The sequence below is a fragment of the Procambarus clarkii genome, chromosome 15 (assembly GCF_040958095.1).
Source record: "Procambarus clarkii isolate CNS0578487 chromosome 15, FALCON_Pclarkii_2.0, whole genome shotgun sequence".
NCBI lineage: Eukaryota > Metazoa > Arthropoda > Malacostraca > Decapoda > Cambaridae > Procambarus > Procambarus clarkii.
Window position 1 is genome coordinate 4,195,359 of NC_091164.1, and position 21,636 is coordinate 4,216,994.

Consider the following 21,636-nt stretch of genomic DNA (forward strand, 5'->3'; position numbering starts at 1 on the left):
AAAAAAAGGGAACATTACAGAATATGCCGCATATCCTAATGTGTTTTATTAAGTGGGATAAATCCAAAGGAAGGTCTCCTATATTATGAAATCCTGGAGATTAATGGGAGAGGGATTACCTTGTTAGCTTAGTGGCAGTGTTTTAATGATGAACTTTTTCTCATTGTTGTGAGTGATAATTTCTGAAAAACAAATTGCTGGAAATTAGAAAAACAGTGCTGGATAGTTTTGTTTATAATTAAATGTTGTCACCTCATTGTAAACAAAGATTATTTTCACAGGTATAAAATATTTTTTGTGTATATTTTCTAAGGTAAATTGTTTGCATTCTGACTGAAAAAGTAAACATGACACTGTGTAGTGTTCGGAGAATAATAGAAAGCCATAATTACTGAAAATACAATGTACTAAATCACATTAACGCGATCCTAAGGTAAACAGAAATAGCTGTAGTGATGACCTTACGGAAGACCTCGTTAGTGTGAGTTCAGACCCGGTCGAGTACTGGTCATGTCTCGTGCGGGTCGTGTACGCTACCTGCCTGACGTCACTGTGACGTCACCCAGCAGCTGACCAATCACAGGATGCCATGGATGACGTAGCAACATGGGAGTCCCCTCCAATACCCATCTTCACACTGAACAAGGTAGGATTCTGGCCTTTCACAAATTAAGATCTCTTGGAAAAAGAACTTTTGCCTGATTACTGGGCAGATGTTTGCAATGATATACCGGTGTATACCTGTGTACACCGCACTTGTAGTTGGTAAACCTGCCTTCCGGTCCCTATCATTTTTTAGTTTTCAAATCCTGTGGTCTCGATAGCTGGTTCATGAATCACTTGTCCCTCGGTTCGAGTCCCACATTGATGTAAACAAAACAAAAAAAAAGATGAATAAGATTAGATGTCACGTAATTATAGACGTCACGTGGTAATTGAAAGCATAACTTGAAGTAAAGTGCTTTAAGCAGGCGATGAGTCACAATAACGTGGCTGAAGTATGTTGACCAGACCACACACTAGAAATTGAAGGGACGACGACGTTTCGGCCCGTCCTGGACCATTCACAATCGACTTGAGAATGGTCCAGGACGGACCGAAACGTCGTCGTCCCTTCAATTTCTAGTGTGTGGTCTGGTCAACAAAGTGCTTTAAGTTTTAGTCGGAGGAAGGAAACTAATAAGTTTTCTCGTCTTGTTAAACTGAAAGTCATATGCTAACTGCGTCTTTAACTGTCAAATCATTAATTTTAATAAAGACAAAAGAGAATATATATAATATCAACCAAGCATAATAAGTAAACATGACGCTCGAGTGTGTCTTGGTAGGCCAATGAGGCACGTTACATTTCACCTAATGCCTCTGTTCACCCGACAGTAAATTGGTATCTAAAGTTAGTCAACTGTTGTGGGGTTGCATCCTTGGGATGATTAGTGGTTCGACCTTAAGGGGACGGGGGGGACTGATACAAGCCTAAAGTATATATATATTCACAGTCTGCCTGTCCCCGACAAAATTAATTATTAATTATTATTTTATATTTCCTATGGAAACGTGTGAACATACTCTGTGAACGTTCATCATAAGTTCATCATGCTCCTTGACGAGTCATGTTCTATGTTCCTCTCACGTTTGTCAATAACGAAGATGTAACCTCAAATTGCAGCTGTTGTCTGTTGAAAAAGCTACAGAGGAAGAGCGATACAATGCTATGCATAACAACATATTCAATGCCCACTACTAAAGTCTTAGGGCGCCTTAAAAACAAATAGTCTTTAGAAAATGTTATCATAAATCACACTGACGTGATGTATTAAGTCTCTGCTTAGCGAGTCTTGACGTAGCTTCTTGTTGATGACACAAGCAGGAAGATTGATGAAGATTTAGCCACCCAAGAAGTGGCACGGGCATGAATAACCCGTAAACCAGCGTGAAGATGTGTAGCCACAGGACTCAGAATGTCTTCCCTTTTACAGTAGGAGATCTGATGTAGGCTTCTGCTTAGGGTTTGCCAGCCATGAGAGCGGCAGTGTACGCACGAGTATATATATATATACGGTATATCACGAGTATATCATTGCTTCTATATGTATATAGAGTGTTTGTTGTTGTTTTTAAGATTCGCTACCTGGAATAAAAAAGTTCCAAGTAGCACGGGCTATGGTGAGCCCGCAGTATATAGAGTAGTTATTGTGTATATTGTGATTATTTATATGCAGTGGCCTGTGGATGTGATGGGCCAGACATGAGGGCTCGATGACTTCACTGGTGTGGAGACCCACACCTGGAGGAGCAGATGTGGATATATAATATAATATATATATAATTTCAGACACCATATCTGTGTCATAAATTATACCTCGACAAACTTGCCTTGTGTTAGAACTTGAAATGTTATAAAAATATACGTAACTTGAATCTTTTTACACGTGAGTAAGAATGTCGAAGGGGTGACCATTGAAATCAAAACATCCCAGTGAGTCCCGTTGCTCTGCATTTCGTTCCCGGGGCTCTGAGGGTCCCGGTAGTACAGTCCGGTTCGTTCTCGCCGGGCAATCAAGAACTCTAGGTTCGAATCCCGGGCGGGACAGAAATGGTTGGGCATATACACCTAGCAGCAAGTAGGTACTCAGGAGTTAGTGAGCTGTTTGAGATATATACAAGAGTTGTTACATTCTTGTACAGCCACTAGTACGCGTAGCGTATCGGGCTGTTGTTGGGTTGCATCCTGGGAGGGGTCAGTAATTCGACCCTAGAGGGGGGGGAGGGAACCTCGATAAAAACTTAACGTGTATGAATACCCCCTGCCTTCCTGTCCCCCGACACAGTGAATTATTTTAAAAATATTTGAGTATACGTTTGAAAGTATATTACCGTTAATAGAAAATGAAGACTACCAGCGCTTAATACTCGGGGTGACTTGAATAAAAGGGAGGTTTACACGGACACATATTTGACCCTTGTCAACATTATCAAAAGTTCGAAAGATTACAAATTAATTGATTGATTGATTGATGAAGATTAAGCCACCCAAAAGGTGGCACGGGCATGAATAGCCCGTAAGTGGTGGCCCTTTTGAGCCATTACCAGTATCAAGAGCTGATACTGGAGATCTGTGGAGGTGCGACTGCACCCTGCGTGACGGGGGATGTCTCCCGTGGATTACAAATTTTATGCTGCCGGATATATCCACCTGGGGATGAAGTGAAGGTGAAGCACCTCACGTATAGGTTAATAGTCCCATTGCAGACCCATTGTCGTAGCTCAGTCGATTAAGGCAGTGTCCAACCCGTCCTCGACTCAAGTCCATTACACCCAGCGGTCAACCCCACAGACGCATTCATAAATTTTAACATGCTGTTCATTCAAACCAGGAATTTTCTCAAATATAAATTAATATTATGATATATTAGCATTTTGTGCATATATAGGCATAGGTTAGGTTAGGTTAGGTGTTTAGGTTCTGTTGGCGATTATTTGTATTTGTAGTACGTGGGTGAAGCATTTATAGCGTTGTGGTTCGAACAAAATTCGTCAGTGAAGCACTTGTTCCGGAAGTGTTCGAACGAAATGAGTTGTGAGTAGTGTGTAAACCGTTTTTCATTCATAAACAGGGGGGTTTGGCGGGTGCATGGAATCACTTTTGGATCTTTGTTTGGAGGACGGGCTGCAGTGTCTGGGATGCTCCCGGACGCAGGTTCGAATCCTCGTCACGGCCCTTGTGGATTTGTTGTCCCATTGCAGCTTACTAATCTTCATTGATTCCATGATGGCTGGGGCAGTATATTGTATGTTTGGTCGTGTTCTTGAAGACGGCAAAGTGAAATGTGGTAGTAGTAGGGTGTTGATAGGTGGTTTGGTTTGTCCTGCAGACCGCAGTGTTAAACCTTTCACACTGTGGTCAAATTTACATGCTTGCCATAAAGTGAGTAACATTTAGCTTTCAATTTGAAAGGTGATTTATCTGAATTTACCTGGGGGCTACTAACACTCGAGTGGCCTAGACGAGGACAGGAAGCCGACGGCTTGAGATTATATATATATATATATATATATATATATATATATATATATATATATATATATATATATATATAATATATATATATATATATATATATATATATATATATAATATATATATATATATATATATATATATATATATATATATATATATATATATATATATATATATATATGTCGTACCTAATAGCCAGAACGCACTTCTCAGCCTACTATTCAAGGCCCGATTTGCCTAATAAGCCAAGTTTTCATGAATTAATTGTTTTTCGTCTACCTAACCTACCTAACCTAACCTAGCTTTTTTTGGCTACCTAACCTAACCTTACCGATAAATATAGGTTAGGTTAGGTTAGGTAGGGTTGGTTAGGTTCGGTCATATATCTACGTTAATTTTAACTCCAATAAAAAAAAATTGACCTCATACATAGAGAAAAGGGTTGCTTTATCATTTCATAAGAAAAAAAATATAGTAAATATATTAATTCAGGAAAACTTGGCTTATTAGGCAAATCGGGCCTTGAATAGTAGGCTGAGAAGTGAGTTCTGGCTACTAGGTACGACATATATATATATATATATATATATATATATATATATATATATATATATATATATATATATATATATATATATATATATATATATATATATATATATGTCGTACCTAGTAGCCAGAATGCACTTCTCAGCCTACTATGCAAGGCCCGATTGGCCTAATAAGCCAAGTTTTCCTGAATTAATATATTTTCTTTAATTTTTTTCTTATGAAATGATAAAGCTACCCATTTCATTATGTATGAGGTCAATTTGTTTTTATTGGAGTTAAAATTAACGTAGATATATGACCGAACCTAACCAGCCCTACCTAACCTAACCTAATCTATCTTTATAGGTTAGGTTAGGTTAGGTAGCCGAAAACGTTAGGTTAGGTTAGGTTAGGTAGGTTAGGTAGTCGAAAAACAATTAATTCATGAAAACTTGGCTTATTAGGCAAATCGGGCCTTGCATAGTAGGCTGAGAAGTGCGTTCTGGCTACTAGGTACGACATATATATATATATATATATATATATATATATATATATATATATATATATAATATATATATATATATATATATATATATATATATATATATATGCTTCTTGTCCCAGACAAAAGTAATTATAATTTTGTTATTGAAGATTTATAGTGTACCCTCATAATGATTGTATTTATCCGTTTTCTTTGACGCCTTTGGCTCTGGTTGTCGACGTTTTCTTTCCGCTAAGGTTAACTCCTATATTTGGAGTTTTACCTTTTACACTGAATTGATTATAGCTCTCAGGTTCCCAATGTTGGGAAAAGGAAGCTTATTAGGCTTATCGAGGTCTCTATCTAGGCCTATACTTTTTTTTAGATGTTGGTTCTTCCCGCTCAGTTGCTGGTAACAAGTGGTAGCAGTAAATGCTATGGCGATCACATTTTACCTGAATTTACCATTACCATTAAGGGGCCATTATCTCTCTAGTGATAGAAGCCTGCGGCTTGCCAGAGGTTCCCCTAGTTTTTCTAATGAATTTATCCAGCGGGATATTGAACTGCAACAATGTCTTGGCATTTCCAGTTCCGGCGGGTAGGCGGTTCCACGTGTTTAGATCCCTGTGGGTGAAACTGCATCACCTGTTCTCAGTCCTACAATGTGGTTTGTTGAGCTTGAAACCGTTATTATTTATTGGTGCTTAATTTGACCTTTTTAAATAAGTGGTTTGGATCAATATAATTAAAATTATTCGGTCTTTTAAAAGTTCGATGAGATTTGTCTTTCAAAATATTCCTTTCATTAAGGAACGCAAGATGGGCGAGTACATAGTTCAGGCTTGTGTCGAGGTCCCCTCCCCAGGATGCAACCCCACAACAGTTGAACAAATCCACAAGGGGCCGTGACGGGGGTTCGAACTTGTGCCCACAACAGTTGCCAGACTCCTGGGGGTACCTATTTACCCCTGGTGAACAGCAAATGAGGTGAAAGGAAACGTGCTTAACGATATCTGTCCCGCTCGGGAATCGAAGCCGGGGATCTCGGAGTGTGAGTCGAGAACGAAGCCAAGAGTTCTAGGAGATGAATAATATATACCAGTCTTGCCTTCTCCAAGGGGGGGGTAGAAGTAGCCTAAGCTACTCTATCCCGTAGAGATGCATTTCTTTCTTCTCCCAATAAACATACTTGAACTTGCTTCTCCCTCCCAGACTTTTAATGGTGGGTGAGGCTTCGTGCTGGTGTGACTCCTTAAGGTCACTACAGGCCATCTTGGCGAATTTTGCGTCTTCGTTTATGTTAGACAAAAAAGGTTAACACCTCAGAGCTGAGAGAAGTAGCGGCCTCCACGAGGACAGAAAGCTGGCGACTTGTCAAAGGACCTCCCATTTGTCATATTTTTTCAAGCTGGGTTTTGAAATTAGTGTTTGGGCATTTACGGCTCCGGCGGGTAGGTGGTTCCATGGGTTAATAACCTTGTTGACTAAACCACACACTAGAAAGTGAAGGGACGACGACGTTTCGGTCCGTCCTGGATCATTCTCAAGTCGATTGTGAGAATGTCGAGACCATTCTCACAATCGACTCGAGAATGGTCCAGGACGGACCGAAACGTCGTCGTCCCTTCAGTCTTTAGTGTGTGTGGTTTGGTCAACATATTTCAGCCACGTTATTGTGACTCCTCGTCTGCTTAATAACCCTGAGTGAAAATGCATTCCTGTTCTCAATTCTAGAGTGTGACTTGTTGAACTTGAAACCGTTGCTCCTTATTGTCTTACATCTCACCTTTTGAAGAAGTCTGGATCACGATCCTCCAAATTGTTCAGTATTTATAAAGGTTTTGATGAGATCTGCCCTGTCATGCCTGGTTTGTAGTGGTGTTAATCAACTCTTCCTGATAAGAGAGATGACTTGCTTCTGGAATGAGGTGTGTTGTCCGGTGTTGAACTTTCTTCAGAGCAGTTATGTCCTCCGGAAGGATGAGGTCTCCATGCTTGGATACACAGTTCAATACCTACCTACCTTTTTCTTAAAAGTCAAAGGTTGGCTTGATAATTCCTAGGTTATTGTGGTTTTAGATTTAGCTACTCGGAACAAAAAGTTTCAAAGTAGTACGGGCTGTGGTGAGCCCGTAGTGGACTTACCCGACACAGGAGCGGGGCTGTGGTGAGCCCGTAGTGGACTTACCCGACACAGGAGCGGGGCTGTGGTGAGCCCGTAGTGGACTTACCCGACACAGGAGCGGGGCTGTGGTGAGCCCGTAGTGGACTTACCCGACACAGGAGCGGAGCTGTGGTGAGCCCGTAGTGGACTTACCCGACACAGGAGCGGGGCTGTGGTGAGCCCGTAGTGGACTTACCCGGCACAGGAGCGGGGCTGTGGTGAGCCCGTAGTGGACTTACCCGACACAGGAGCGGGGCTGTGGTGAGCCCGTAGTGGACTTACCCGACACAGGAGCGGGGCTGTGGTGAGCCCGTAGTGGACTTACCCGACACAGGAGCGGGGCTGTGGTGAGCCCGTAGTGGACTTACCCGACACAGGAGCGGGGCTGTGGTGAGCCCGTAGTGGACTTACCCGACACAGGAGCGGGGCTGTGGTGAGCCCGTAGTGGACTTACCCGACACAGGAGCGGGGCTGTGGTGAGCCCGTAGTGGACTTACCCGACACAGGAGCGGGGCTGTACTAATGGCGGTTTTGTTAGCTTTTTTTGCTGCTGCTCCTATTTGTACAAATTTCAGTGAATGATGGCTTCTGACCCCAATTAAGGTCCTATTCTTCATCAATCTGCTGCAAGGTTAGTAGGTGACTAAAGAAGAACGCGTGATTGTCAATATGGCCGGATCCTTGACTGTGTGTGTGTGTGTGTGTGTGTGTGTGTGTGTGTGTGTGTGTGTGTGTGTGTGTGTATACCACCACTGATAGCCTGGGAGAGTTCCCCCTTAATTCAACATTCCTTCCTCTTATAGAAAACGGTTCTACACCCACGGTTTAAGTTTGCTGTGTACGTATATTTGAGGTATATATTTCAGCTTGCTGAACTGCTCTTCCTCACTCTATACCACAGTTCTGTGTGATATAAGCAGTCGCCTGTGATGATATGAACATGTTGCCGTGGTAGTACACAAATATTCCCTACAGGGGGTGACAACCGTCTCGGCCGCGTGCCAGGAGATGGCGATACAATCGCCAATTCTGTCAGACGTGTGTCGCCATCTTTCGACCGTTAGAAGAAGCAGAAGAATGCTCTCATGGGGAGGAGGAATGTCTTCCCCCTGACACACACACACACACACACACACACACACACACACACACACACACACACACACACACACACACACACACACACACACACACACACACACCATCCGGGTGGGTGGTGGCTGAGTGGACAGCGCTCTATACTCGTGGACCTAGGGACCAGGATTCGATCCTCGGCGCCAGCGGAAAAACAAATGGCCAGAGTTTCCTTTACCCTGATGCCCCTGTTACCTAGCAGTAAATAGGTACCTGGGAGTTAGACAGCTGTCACTAGCTGCTTCCTGGGGGTGGAGGCCCGGTCCTCGACCAGGCCGCAGGGACACTAAAAAGCCCCGAAATCATCTCAAGATAACCTCAAGATAGTCGCCTCCGTCACTGTCTCCTCCACGTACAGACAATCTGATGTCCCTTGAAATACCATATAAGATGCTCTGAATAAAAGCCTTCTTGTGAGTGGTGTCCCACCATCAGGTGTTTGACGAGGCAGTCAGGTGTGTAGGAGGACGAGAGAGGCGAGGAACCTGTGCCACTGGAGCGGAATGTACTCTTGACCAGACCACACACTAGAAACTGAAGGGACGACGACGGTCCATCTTAGACCATTCTCAAGCCACAAACGATTTGAGAATGGTCCAGGACGGACCGAAACATCGTCGTCTCTTCAGTTTCTAGTGTGTGGTCTGGTCTACATACTTCAGCCACGTTATTGTGACTCATCGTCTGCAGCGGAATGTACTGTTTACCCATCAGAACTTGCCTGCCAGAGTCTACGGATGATTTCCCTTCTCTGAACCTCTGTTGTTTGTTTACTCACCTAATGTTCCCTAGGTGTTGAACTAGTCTTAACCTGATTATTCTTTCAAGTACTTTACAGGGGATGCTTGTCAGTGACACGTGTGTGTGTGTGTGTGGGGGGGGGGGTGTACTCACCTATTTGTGCTTGCGGGGGTTGAGCTCTGGCGCTTTGTTCCCGCATCTCAACTGTCAATCAACTGGTGTACAGATTCACCCAACTGGTGTGTGTGGGGGGGGTGTGTATTTATTACTTGTAGCTGCAGGACCCCGCCATTCAAACAGTAGATTGTCTACTGTACAGACTCCCGACCTATTTCGTGTATGGGTCGCTAGTTATTTGTGGTGGGTTTCCATGGCGTCCGAGAGAAGAAACAGGACCCATAACATAAGTGCCCCATGAAGCAAATTTACCACATAAAATATATATATACACTGAATATCAGTGTTCTATTTTCCATTTAACTTTGATTTTCATGTCCTCACTCAACTAGTTATTCAGATATAATATCTGAAGATGATTTAGGTTTCCCCTAAGATGTGGAGGAACTAGGACACCCAGATGAGGGAGTTTTTTTTTATTATTATTTTCTACCACAGACGTAGCCACACATTTACAATGCTAACCAGCATATATGCATTTTCTTCTGTCCTCCATGGACAGGGTGAGAGATCAGTTAAACATATAGTTCAGGGATTTATTGAATAAGAGTTCAATACTTTGTTACACCCGTATAGCGTACATTCGTACGCTATACGAATGATTTCGGGGCTTAGTGTCCCCTCGGCCCGGTCCTCGACCAGGCCTCCACCCCCAGGAAGCAGCCCGTGACAGCTGACTAACTCCCAGGTACCTATTTACTGCTAGGTAACATTAGGGGCATTAGGGTGAAAGAAACTCTGCCAATTGTTTCTCGCCGGCGTCCGAGATCGAACCCGGGACCACTGGATCACGCGTTCAGTGTTCTGTCCACTCAGCCGCCGACTCCCTATGGAAGCTTAAAACAAATCCTATAGCTAACTAATCGCCCACAGAGGCACAACGTTTTCTAGACGTTAGTACGCATTTTAATGCGTTTTTTTTAGTACGTTAGTACGCATTTTAGTACGTTTTTTTAGTACGTTAGTACGCATGTTTCTTGGGCAGTCACTGTTACTACCGGACAACTATCGTGCACCTGGCACCCACTTGTCTCTGTGGCTATGGTCGTCGCGACATTTGGCAGCTGTCTGTATTGATAAGCCAATCAGAGCTTTGTCAAACGCATTCCGGTGCTGTGATTGGTCGAGGCATGTGGCCGTGTTGTTGACACTGGAGTAATAGCAGTCTAAGGAAAAAAGCAAGACGTCGCTACAAATAATTATTGTTTGCTGTTTTTGTTGCCATGTTTATGTTCCGTTGTTGGATATGTTGTGTTTAGATGTTTATAGCGAGGCGTCATGTTGGATATGTTGTGTTTAGTGAGGCGTCATGTTGGATATGTTGTGTTTAGCGAGGCGTCATGTTGGATATGTTGTGTTTAGCGAGGCGTTGTGTTGGCTATGTTGTGTTTAGTGAGGCGTCATGTTGGATATGTTGTGTTTAGATGTTTATAGCGAGGCGTCATGTTGGATATGTTGTGTTTAGTGAGGCGTCATGTTGGATATGTTGTGTTTAGCGAGGCGTCATGTTGGATATGTTGTGTTTAGCGAGGCGTTGTGTTGGCTATGTTGTGTTTAGTGAGGCGTCATGTTGGATATGTTGTGTTTAGATGTTTATAGCGAGGCGTCATGTTGGATATGTTGTGTTTAGTGAGGCGTCATGTTGGATATGTTGTGTTTAGTGAGGCGTCATGTTGGATATGTTGTGTTTAGTGAGGCGTCATGTTGGATATGTTGTGTTTAGATGTTTATAGCGAGGCGTCATGTTGGATATGTTGTGTTTAGTGAGGCGTCATGTTGGATATGTTGTGTTTAGTGAGGCGTCATGTTGGATATGTTGTGTTTAGTGAGGCGTCATGTTGGATATGTTGTGTTTAGTGAGGCGTCATGTTGGATATGTTGTGTTTAGATGTTTATAGCGAGGCGTCATGTTGGATATGTTGTGTTTAGTGAGGCGTCATGTTGGATATGTTGTGTTTAGATGTTTATAGCGAGGCGTCATGTTGGATATGTTGTGTTTAGTGAGGCGTCATGTTGGATATGTTGTGTTTAGTGAGGCGTCATGTTGGATATGTTGTGTTTAGCGAGGCGTTGTGTTGGCTATGTTGTGTTTAGTGAGGCGTCATGTTGGCTATGTTGTGTTTAGTGAGGCGTCATGTTGGATATGTTGTGTTTAGCGAGGCGTTGTGTTGGCTATGTTGTGTTTAGTGAGGCGTCATGTTGGATATGTTGTGTTTAGCGAGGCGTTGTGTTGGCCATGTTGTGTTTAGCGAGGCGTCATGTTGGATATGTTGGGTTTAGATGTTTATAGCGAGGCGTCATGTTGGATATGTTGGGTTTAGTGAGGCGTCATGTTGGATATGTTGTGTTTAGCGAGGCGTTGTGTTGGCCATGTTGTGTTTAGCGAGGCGTCATGTTGGATATGTTGGGTTTAGATGTTTATAGCGAGGCGTCATGTTGGATATGTTGTGTTTAGCGAGGCGTCATGTTGGATATGTTGTGTTTAGCGAGGCGTCATGTTGGATATGTTGTGTTTAGCGAGGCGTCATGTTGGATATGTTGGGTTTAGTGAGGCGTCATGTTGGATATGTTGGGTTTAGTGAGGCGTCATGTTGGATATGTTGGGTTTAGTGAGGCGTCATGTTGGATATGTTGGGTTTAGTGAGGCGTCATGTTGGACATGTTGGGTTTAGTGAGGCGTCATGTTGGATATGTTGGGTTTAGTGAGGCGTCATGTTGGATATGTTGGGTTTAGTGAGGCGTCATGTTGGATATGTTGGGTTTAGTGAGGCGTCATGTTGGACATGTTGGGTTTAGTGAGGCGTCATGTTGGATATGTTGTGTTTAGTGAGGCGTCATGTTGGATATGTTGGGTTTAGTGAGGCGTCATGTTGGATATGTTGTATTTAGCGAGGCGTCATGTTGGATATGTTGTGTTTAGCGAGGCGTCATGTTGGATATGTTGTGTTTAGTGAGGCGTCATGTTGGATATGTTGTATTTAGCGAGGCGTCATGTTGGATATGTTGTGTTTAGCGAGGCGTCATGTTGGATATGTTGTGTTTAGTGAGGCGTCATGTTGGATATGTTGGGTTTAGTGAGGCGTCATGTTGGATATGTTGTGTTTAGCGAGGCGTCATGTTGGATATGTTGTGTTTAGTGAGGCGTCATGTTGGATATGTTGGGTTTAGCGAGGCGTCATGTTGGATATGTTGGGTTTAGATGTTTATAGCGAGGCGTTGTGTTGGCTATGTTGTGTTTAGTGAGGCGTCATGTTGGATATGTTGGGTTTAGATGTTTATAGCGAGGCGTCATGTTGGATATGTTGTATTTAGCGAGGCGTCATGTTGGATATGTTGGGTTTAGTGAGGCGTCATGTTGGATATGTTGGGTTTAGTGAGGCGTCATGTTGGATATGTTGGGTTTAGTGAGGCGTCATGTTGGATATGTTGTATTTAGCGAGGCGTCATGTTGGATATGTCGTGTTCAGCGAGGCGTCATGTTGCGTATATTGTGTTTAGCGAGGCGTCATGTTGGATATGTCGTGTTTAGCGAGGCGTCATGTTGGATATGTTGGGTTTAGTGAGGCGTCATGTTGGATATGTTGTATTTAGCGAGGCGTCATGTTGGATATGTCGTGTTCAGCGAGGCGTCATGTTGCGTATATTGTGTTTAGCGAGGCGTCATGTTGGATATGTCGTGTTTAGCGAGGCGTCATGTTGCGTGTATTGTGTTTAGCGAGGCGTCATGTTCATAGACCACATAACCTGTTGTCCTGTTTATACTCGTTAATGACAAAGTCACCTGTTGCTGCCACACGGCTGCCAGCGATGAGGCTATGACAAGCCCTCGCTACTAATTCGTCTCAATTTGTTGGTTTTTTGGGGCCTTGAGGACGACTTTTTGGGGCCTTGAGGACGACTTTTTGGGGCCTTGAGGACGACTTTTTGGGGCCTTGAGGACGACTTTTTGGGGCCTTGAGGACGACTTTTTGGGGCCTTGAGGACGACTTTTTGGGGCCTTGAGGACGACTTTTTGGGGCCTTGAGGACGACTTTTTGGGGCCTTGAGGACGACTTTTTGGGGCCTTGAGGACGACTTTTTGGGGCCTTGAGGACGACTTTTTGGGGCCTTGAGGACGACTTTTTGGGGCCTTGAGGACGACTTTTTGGGGCCTTGAGGACGACTTTTTGGGGCCTTGAGGACGACTTTTTGGGGCCTTGAGGACGACTTTTTGGGGCCTTGAGGACGACTTTTTGGGGCCTTGAGGACGACTTTTTGGGGCCTTGAGGACGACTTTTTGGGGCCTTGAGGACGACTTTTTGGGCCCTTGAGGACGACTTTTTGGGGCCTTGAGGACGACTTTTTGGGGCCTTGAGGACGACTTTTTGGGGCCTTGAGGACGACTTTTTGGGGCCTTGAGGACGACTTTTTGGGGCCTTGAGGACGACTTTTTGGGGCCTTGAGGACGACTTTTTGGGGCCTTGAGGACGACTTTTTGGGGCCTTGAGGACGACTTTTTGGGGCCTTGAGGACGACTTTTTGGGGCCTTGAGGACGACTTTTTGGGGCCTTGAGGACGACTTTTTGGGGCCTTGAGGACGACTTTTTGGGGCCTTGAGGACGACTTTTTGGGGCCTTGAGGACGACTTTTTGGGGCCTTGAGGACGACTTTTTGGGGCCTTGAGGACGACTTTTTGGGGCCTTGAGGACGACTTTTTGGGGCCTTGAGGACGACTTTTTGGGGCCTTGAGGACGACTTTTTGGGGCCTTGAGGACGACTTTTTGGGGCCTTGAGGACGACCTTTTGGGGCCTTGAGGACGACCTTTTGGGGCCTTGAGGACGACCTTTTGGGGCCTTGAGGACGACCTTTTGGGGCCTTGAGGACGACCTTTTGGGGCCTTGAGGACGACCTTTTGGGGCCTTAAGGGAGAGTTTCTAGGGTCTACTTTCAAAGTCCTGGTCTGTCAGCAAGCGTGGCACCCTAGACGGGCCATGAAGCTGGATGCTCTCCCTAGGTACAGGTTGTTTCTAACCTCCTGTCCTCCCCCATCCTCCCCCCTTTCTTGCCACTTCTTCATAACTTTGCACTTGCTGGGGTTGAACTCTAGAAACCATCTTTCGGGCCACTCCTGAAGCCGGTCCAGATCTTGCTGTAGTGTTTCGCCGTTTTCTTCCGTTTTTTTTCTGGTTAATTTGTACATCATGTTTATATTGACAAGTAAGAAATGGTCTCTTTTTGGTTATGAAGATAAACTGGATGTGTGTACTCACCTAGTTGTACTCACCTAGTTGTGTTTGCGGGGGGGTTGAGCTCTGGCTCTTTGGTCCCGCCTCTTCCTGCCCTGCCTTCAGAACCTTCTTTGATTAATACAATGATTCAATTACCACGTTTTTCTTGTATTTAGATTTCAAAGTGATAGAGTTGGCTTCAAGGAATTGTCTAACTTGTTGACAACTCTTCCGTGGAAAAGTTAGTTCTAAACATCTCTTGACTCATGTGTTTCTCTAGTTCCATCTGTGGCCAATGGTTCTGCGGTTCCCAGCATTGAACAATGTTTTGTCTAAAGTTCCCCTTAGAACATACGAGGTCGTAAAGGTATGTTCTAAGGTTGAATTCCCCTTTGAAACTTTGTATGCGGTAATCATGTCCCTACTCTCTTTTGCAGTAATGACCTCCCCCCTTCCTCCACTGTGTGTATGGGCAGGATATGGGCTGGTGTTGTGTGTGGCTAAGCCTTGCCTCTTTCACCACTATTTACAACTAATCCGCTATTTTTGGCGCCCCTTCTGAGACCTCTCCCGTTATGCTTGCTCCCGGGCCTTCGCTGTGACGTCACGAGTTGTGAACCTTATGCTTGCTCTCGGGCCTTCGCTGTGACGTCACGTGTTGTGAACCTTATGCTTGCTCCCGGGCCTTCGCTGTGACATCATGGATTAGTTTCGTTATGCTTGCTCAGGGCCTTCATTTATTTTAATATATATTTTTCCACCCAGATTTTGTACGCCACAACGTACCAAATATACCGTACTAACCTAACCAGAAACGTACGACCCCAACCAACCCACCTAACCTAACCTCCCGAGGCATAGAAAACCTGGATAGATAGTGGATAGATAGACGTGGATAGATATCTACAGTGGATAGATATATAGATAGATAACCGCTACTTTTCATAGTGCTTTGTAATTTGTACGTTGGGGGACCGTAACGTACAAAATGAGACGCATTAATTGAGAGGCTAAAACACCTCGTGTTGCTCAGTATCTGAGGCTAAACACTGTTGTTGTATTCTTTCCTAGGCACCACGTGGAGACGTCACTCTTCATCCCAAGTATAACGTTTGTTATACAAGTACACGCTTGTTCTCCGTTATCAAGTGTCACGCTGAACTACTGCCAAGCATTGTTTCCTTCTCTGTTGTTCCCGTGAACTACTTACTGGCTTGTTCACGGTCGTTACCATGTCGCTGCCTTCTTGAAACATTCAGAGGTCGTTATATGCTTACTCCCTGGCCCCACGTGACGTCAGAGCTGTGGATAGTGACGTCATAGTGTAGGCCCCGCCCATGATATGCTGCCCTGGAAGGGATATATGGGAGCTGGAGGATATCCCGCTTGACAAGGTGGGATTTTGACTGGGATTTCAGGCGATGTAGGGGCGGGCGGCGTCCACCATGGGACGAATACCAGGGTGGGTGGAGAGGGCAGTGGGAGTTCCTGTGGAGGATGTGGCTTCTAGGAGAGGTCAGATGTGCGGGCTTCCAGGAGAGGTCAGATGTGTGGGCTTCCAGGAGAGGTCAGATGTGTGGAGGATAAGAGACCTTGCAAAGCAACGGTTGCACCACCATTTGGTCACCATTTGGTCCGGGAGACATCTCCCGTCACGCAGGGTGCAGTTGCGCCTCCACAGATCTCCAGTATCATCTTTTGATACTGGTAATGGCTCGAAAGGGCCACCACTTACGGGCTATTCATGCCCGTGCCACCTCTTGGGTGGCTTAATCTTCATCAATCAATCAATCTGGTAATGGCTCAAAAGGGCCACCACTTACGGGCTATTCATGCCCGTGCCACCTCTTGGGTGGCTTAATCTTCATCAATTATTCAACGGTTGCAGGAGAGAGAGAGGTACAGACGGAGCCTGCAACATGAGCTCATCACTTGATGAGTTACAACACCAGGCCACAGAACACCCCCCCCCCAGCAAGCATTAACGAAACCTCTACATCTTCCTTTGATCATGGCGGGATTGGTTGACATTTGGTAAACATTTCAGATGCTCGGAAACATCACAACCCTCCCCCCCCCCTTTCATAGCTCATCATTTGTTACAAAAACAATGTCAAGAAAGGCGAAATCATTGCTGAGAGATGCACAGGTTTCGTCAAGAATGCGTGTACGGGTGAGGGTGGGCTGGGACACCACCCTTTACAACAGGTTAAAACTAAGCGGGTTTTTTTTCAAAGAACAGAGGAAACCGCTCTAGAGGGCAACCGGGTTCCTGTTTCATTTCGCTCTGGCCTAATGCGACGCATTCTTAACGGACTCCACCGGTCACTTAGAGTTTGATTTCATTTTTACCTAAATTCCCATCGCCTGTAGCAGTTGAGATTATATATAAATATATATATATATATATATATGACTAAGGCACAACTCTCCTAAACACGAGAGTCAAGTATACAACTTTAGAACACTTTCCCACCAGGATACTCTTGATACTGACCCCTCACTTGCTCTAGTGCTCTTGGGAGGTGGTGATCTTTGTGGTATTTAAATACTCCGAAATTACCATCTCTTTTAAGGGTCTGAGCAGGTGGTGGAGAGGGTTAAGGCGTACCTGTTATGCCAGTTGCTGGAAGGCTTCTGTGCTGGCTAGGGTTCGAGTCTCCTGGTGGGAAAGTGTTCTAAAGTTATATATATATATATATATATATATATATATATATATATATATATATATATATATATATATATATATATATATATATATATATATATAATATATATATATATATATATAATTTTTATGTGAAAAGGCCTGAATGGTCCCCAGGACAATATGCAACTGAAAACTCACACCCCAGAAGTGACTCGAACCCATACTCCCAGAAGCAATGCAACTGGTATGTACAAGACGCCTTAATCCACTTGATCATCACGACCGGTTGTACATACCAGTTGCGTTGCTTCTGGGAGTATGGGTTCGAGTCACTTCTGGGGTGTGAGTTTTCAGTTGCATATTGTCCTGGGGACCATTCAGGCTTGTTCGCATTTGTGTTCCTCACGTGTGCCCCAAAGAATGAGGTGATTTGGTAAAATGCTATGCCCAAGATTACTATCAGAGTGCCGGCGGTGGGGTGGTTCAAATAGCCTCGGCTATCACCTCATTATGTCCGGTCGTGATGGTCAAGTGGATTAAGGCGTCTTGTACATACCAGTTGCGTTGCTTCTGGGAGTATGGGTTCGAGTCACTTCTGGGGTGTGAGTTTTCAGTTGCATATTGTCCTGGGGACCATTCAGGCTTGTTCGCATTTGTGTTCCTCACGTGTGCCCCAAAGAATGAGGTGATTTGGTAAAATGCTATGCCCAAGATTACTATCAGAGTGCCGGCGGTGGGGTGGTTCAAATAGCCTCGGCTATCACCTCATTATGTCCGGTCGTGATGGTCAAGTGGATTAAGGCGTCTTGTACATACCAGTTGCGTTGCTTCTGGGAGTATGGGTTCGAGTCACTTCTGGGGTGTGAGTTTTCAGTTGCATATTGTCCTGGGGACCATTCAGGCTTGTTCGCATTTGTGTTCCTCACGTGTGCCCCAAAGAATGAGGTGATTTGGTAAAATGCTATGCCCAAGATTACTATCCGAGTGCCGGCGGTGGGGTGGTTCAAATAGCCTCGGCTATCACCTCATTATGTCCGGTCGTGATGGTCAAGTGGATTAAGGCGTCTTGTACATACCAGTTGCGTTGCTTCTGGGAGTATGGGTTCGAGTCACTTCTGGGGTGTGAGTTTTCAGTTTTATATATATATATATATATATATATATATATATATATATATATATATATATATATATATATATATATATATATATATATATATATAATATGAGATAGGGGGGGTGAATAATATATCAGAGTACGGATTAAATGCGTCTTCATAGCCTCTGAGGGGATCCTGAGGCCTGCTTGGCAGCCCTCCTCTCCACATCACCTTGTGAGTCAGTGTGTGTGTGTGTGTGTGTGTGTGTGTGTGTGTGTGTGTGTGGTGCTGCAGGTGCAGTTGTCTGGACATGTATTACGGCTGGTCGGGATATGTATCATGGCCTGTTTGGACATGTCTAGGGCGTCCCTCTGTCTTATGTTGTGTTTTTATGGGGGGTATATTGAGGTGTTTTTATGAGGTATATTGTGGTGTTTTTATGGGGGTATATTGAGGTGTTTTTATGGGGGGTATATTGAGGTGTTTTTATGGGGGGTATATTGAGGTGTTTTTATGAGGTATATTGTGGTGTTTTTATGGGGGGTATATTGAGGTGTTTTTATGGGGGTATATTGAGGTGTTTTTATGAGGTATATTGTGGTGTTTTTATGGGGGTATATTGAGGTGTTTTTATGGGGGTATATTGAGGTGTTTTTATGGGGGTATATTGAGGTGTTTTTATGAGGTATATTGAGGTGTTTTTATGGGGGTATATTGAGGTGTTTTTATGAGGTATATTGTGGTGTTTTTATGGGGGTATATTGAGGTGTTTTTATGGGGGTATATTGAGGTGTTTTTATGGGGGTATATTGTGGTGTTTTTATGGGGGTATATTGAGGTGTTTTTATGGGGGTATATTGAGGTGTTTTTATGGGGGTATATTGAGGTGTTTTTATGAGGTATATTGTGGTGTTTTATGGAGGGTATATTGAAGTGGTTTTGAACATCTATTCTCTTGCCATTGACTAGTGTCGTTGGGGGATGATAGGTTGTGGAAGTGCTTCCTGTCTTTCAACACTTGATGATCTGTCATGTTGTAGTGGTTAGTGTACCGGTTATGTCAGCCTGTGTGATGCATCTGGCTTTCTAAGGTTCGAATCCTTCACAGGAGAACAGTTCTTGGTGTTATATATATATATATAATAATAATAATATTATATAATATGTATACCCATCCTCCTGAGAGTACTAATAACTAATAAGGAGGATATGAAGAAGAAAAAACGCAAATTTATATATATTTTCAGTTGTTTTTCATAGTTGAGGATGGGATGGAGGAGTAGGTACAGGCGAGATGCTCCTTCAGTTGGGTGGCTCTGCTCATGGCAAGAGGAACACCTGCCTTCTTCACTACTGCGATTATCCCAGCTCCCAGCACACACACACGCAGCTCCCAGCACACACACGCAGCTCCCAGCGCACACACACGCAGCTCCCAGCGCGCACACACACGCAGCTCCCAGCGCACACACACGCAGCTCCCAGCGCACACACACAGGTCCCAGCACACAGAGCTCCCAGCACACAGAGCTCCCAGCACACAAGGCTATTTATACACTGTAACAATAATGCCTCCTTCAGTGTTCGTTGCTTTGAGGCGTTCGCTGGGCGGATTTTTTTTGTTATTAATTTTTGTGTTGGGTAGTGGTAATTGAGATGCGGTAGTGCTCAACCGCTTCCTTAACGAGGCCATATAATGACGACCCCGCGGGAGCCACCAGTCACCCGATATATGAACTGTTTTCGTCTGTAGCTAAGATACAAAAGTGTGTGTGTGTGTGTGTGTGTGTGTGTGTGTGCGCGCGCGGGCGCGATAACAACTAGCTAGGGACAGGAGCGGAAATGGCGACCCTGAGGGACTTTCCAAGCTAGTGACACACACACACACACACAGTATTGTGTGTGTGTGTGTGGAGGGGGGGGGGGAGTGTCAGTGTGTGTTTGGACTGGTGTGGCCTGGTACTGCGGGAACTACTTCGTGGTGCGCAGTGTTACGCCTGCTCGCGCCCGTTGCTCAGTTTACGCGGAGTGTTTGGTAATAATGTGTTTTGTTTACATTCTGGAGGTGCGATAAGCGGAGGGCGCCGTCCAAGCTTTAGTGCTGGCGCCAAAGGTCGAAGGCTGGTGCTACAGGTCGAGGGCTGGAAACACAGGTCGAATGCTGGCGCCAAATGTCGAATGCTGGCGCCAAATGTCGAATGCTGGCGCCAAATGTCGAATGTTGGCGCCAAATGTCGAATGTTGGCGCCAAATGTCGAATGTTGGCGCCAAATGTCGAATGTTGGCGCCAAATGTCGAATGCTGGCGCCAAATGTCGAATGCTGGCGCCAAATGTCGAATGTTGGCGCCAAATGTCGAATGTTGGCGCCAAATGTCGAATGTTGGCGCCAAATGTCCAACGCTGGCGCCAAGGGTCGAGTGATGGCTTCAAAAGTCGAGCATTGCTGCGAGTCCCTCTTTACCTGCTAATCACCTGTTGATGATTTAGAGAGTTTTTCTACTCCCAATAATTATAAATCTCTTTCATGAAGAGATTAGAAACCTTAATTGACATTCTCTAGCAAGGCGAAGAGTAAAGGTTAGACCTGACTGATGTATGCAAATGGTTGTAGGGACATAGCCAAAAAAAAAAAAACTATTAATAGAACACGAAATATTGGATCCATATTGGAGAAGTTGAGATTCAGAAAAGACCCCATTTAAAAATGGGTTTCGGAATAAGGGAGGGTGGGGGGGGGGAATGCGGAATAGCTATCTGTTGTGATTGAAAAGATAGCGTAATTTGAGGTAGCATCGGTGGATGGTTTCGAGTGAAGGTTGATGATACAGAGTTGATGTCGTAATAGTAGTAGGCATCCATCAGTCTCAGGAGACTATGTAGTTGCGCTCTGGTTGTCGGTCTGGAGTGGCCTCACCAGGGCGCAAAGCCAGGGTAGGTTGATTTGGGGGAGAAGCTGTTACCCAGTTAATAGTTCATTGCTAACTCACAGGCTTCCTGTGTTGACGCTAGTTAGCTCCGGGTCGTACTATCACGACTTCATTAGTGTCGTGAACGACTCTGCTGTTAAGCAGGGAACGACTCTTCTCTTGAACCGATTGTGCAGAGCGTCACCAGTTTACTTCGATAAGGTTTCGAAGTAGAAAACCTCAAGGTTCTTAAGACAACCTTAGGATCTCTGGACAAGGTTTTGAGAGGCGGGTTTTTTTTTAATATTTTCGTGTGTAGGCCTATACTGCATTTCGAGATATACTGGCTATTATAGACTCTGGGTGTTCACACACTTTCCATTTATTGATGACAAGTTATCTGGTGTCGCACCTGTATGGGGGGAGTCCAGTGACATACACGTTTAACATAACTCATTCCTCTTATTTTGTTATTTGTAATTGTTATTGTAATTATTTTTATATTGTAGT

At 44.5% G+C, this 21,636-nt stretch overlaps 1 protein-coding gene across 1 annotated transcript; it reads right to left on the reverse strand.

The window, feature by feature from the left end:
* Positions 1-13,100: 13,100 nt before the first annotated feature.
* Positions 13,101-15,700, reverse strand: LOC138364850 (basic salivary proline-rich protein 1-like). Its single transcript, XM_069324830.1, has 2 exons — positions 15,677-15,700; positions 13,101-14,147 (listed from the first exon to the last, which is right to left on the reverse strand). The coding sequence occupies exons 1-2, from the start codon at positions 15,698-15,700 to the stop codon at positions 13,101-13,103; spliced, it is 1,071 nt and encodes a 356-aa protein (XP_069180931.1).
* Between the last annotated feature and the right edge of the window lie 5,936 nt (positions 15,701-21,636).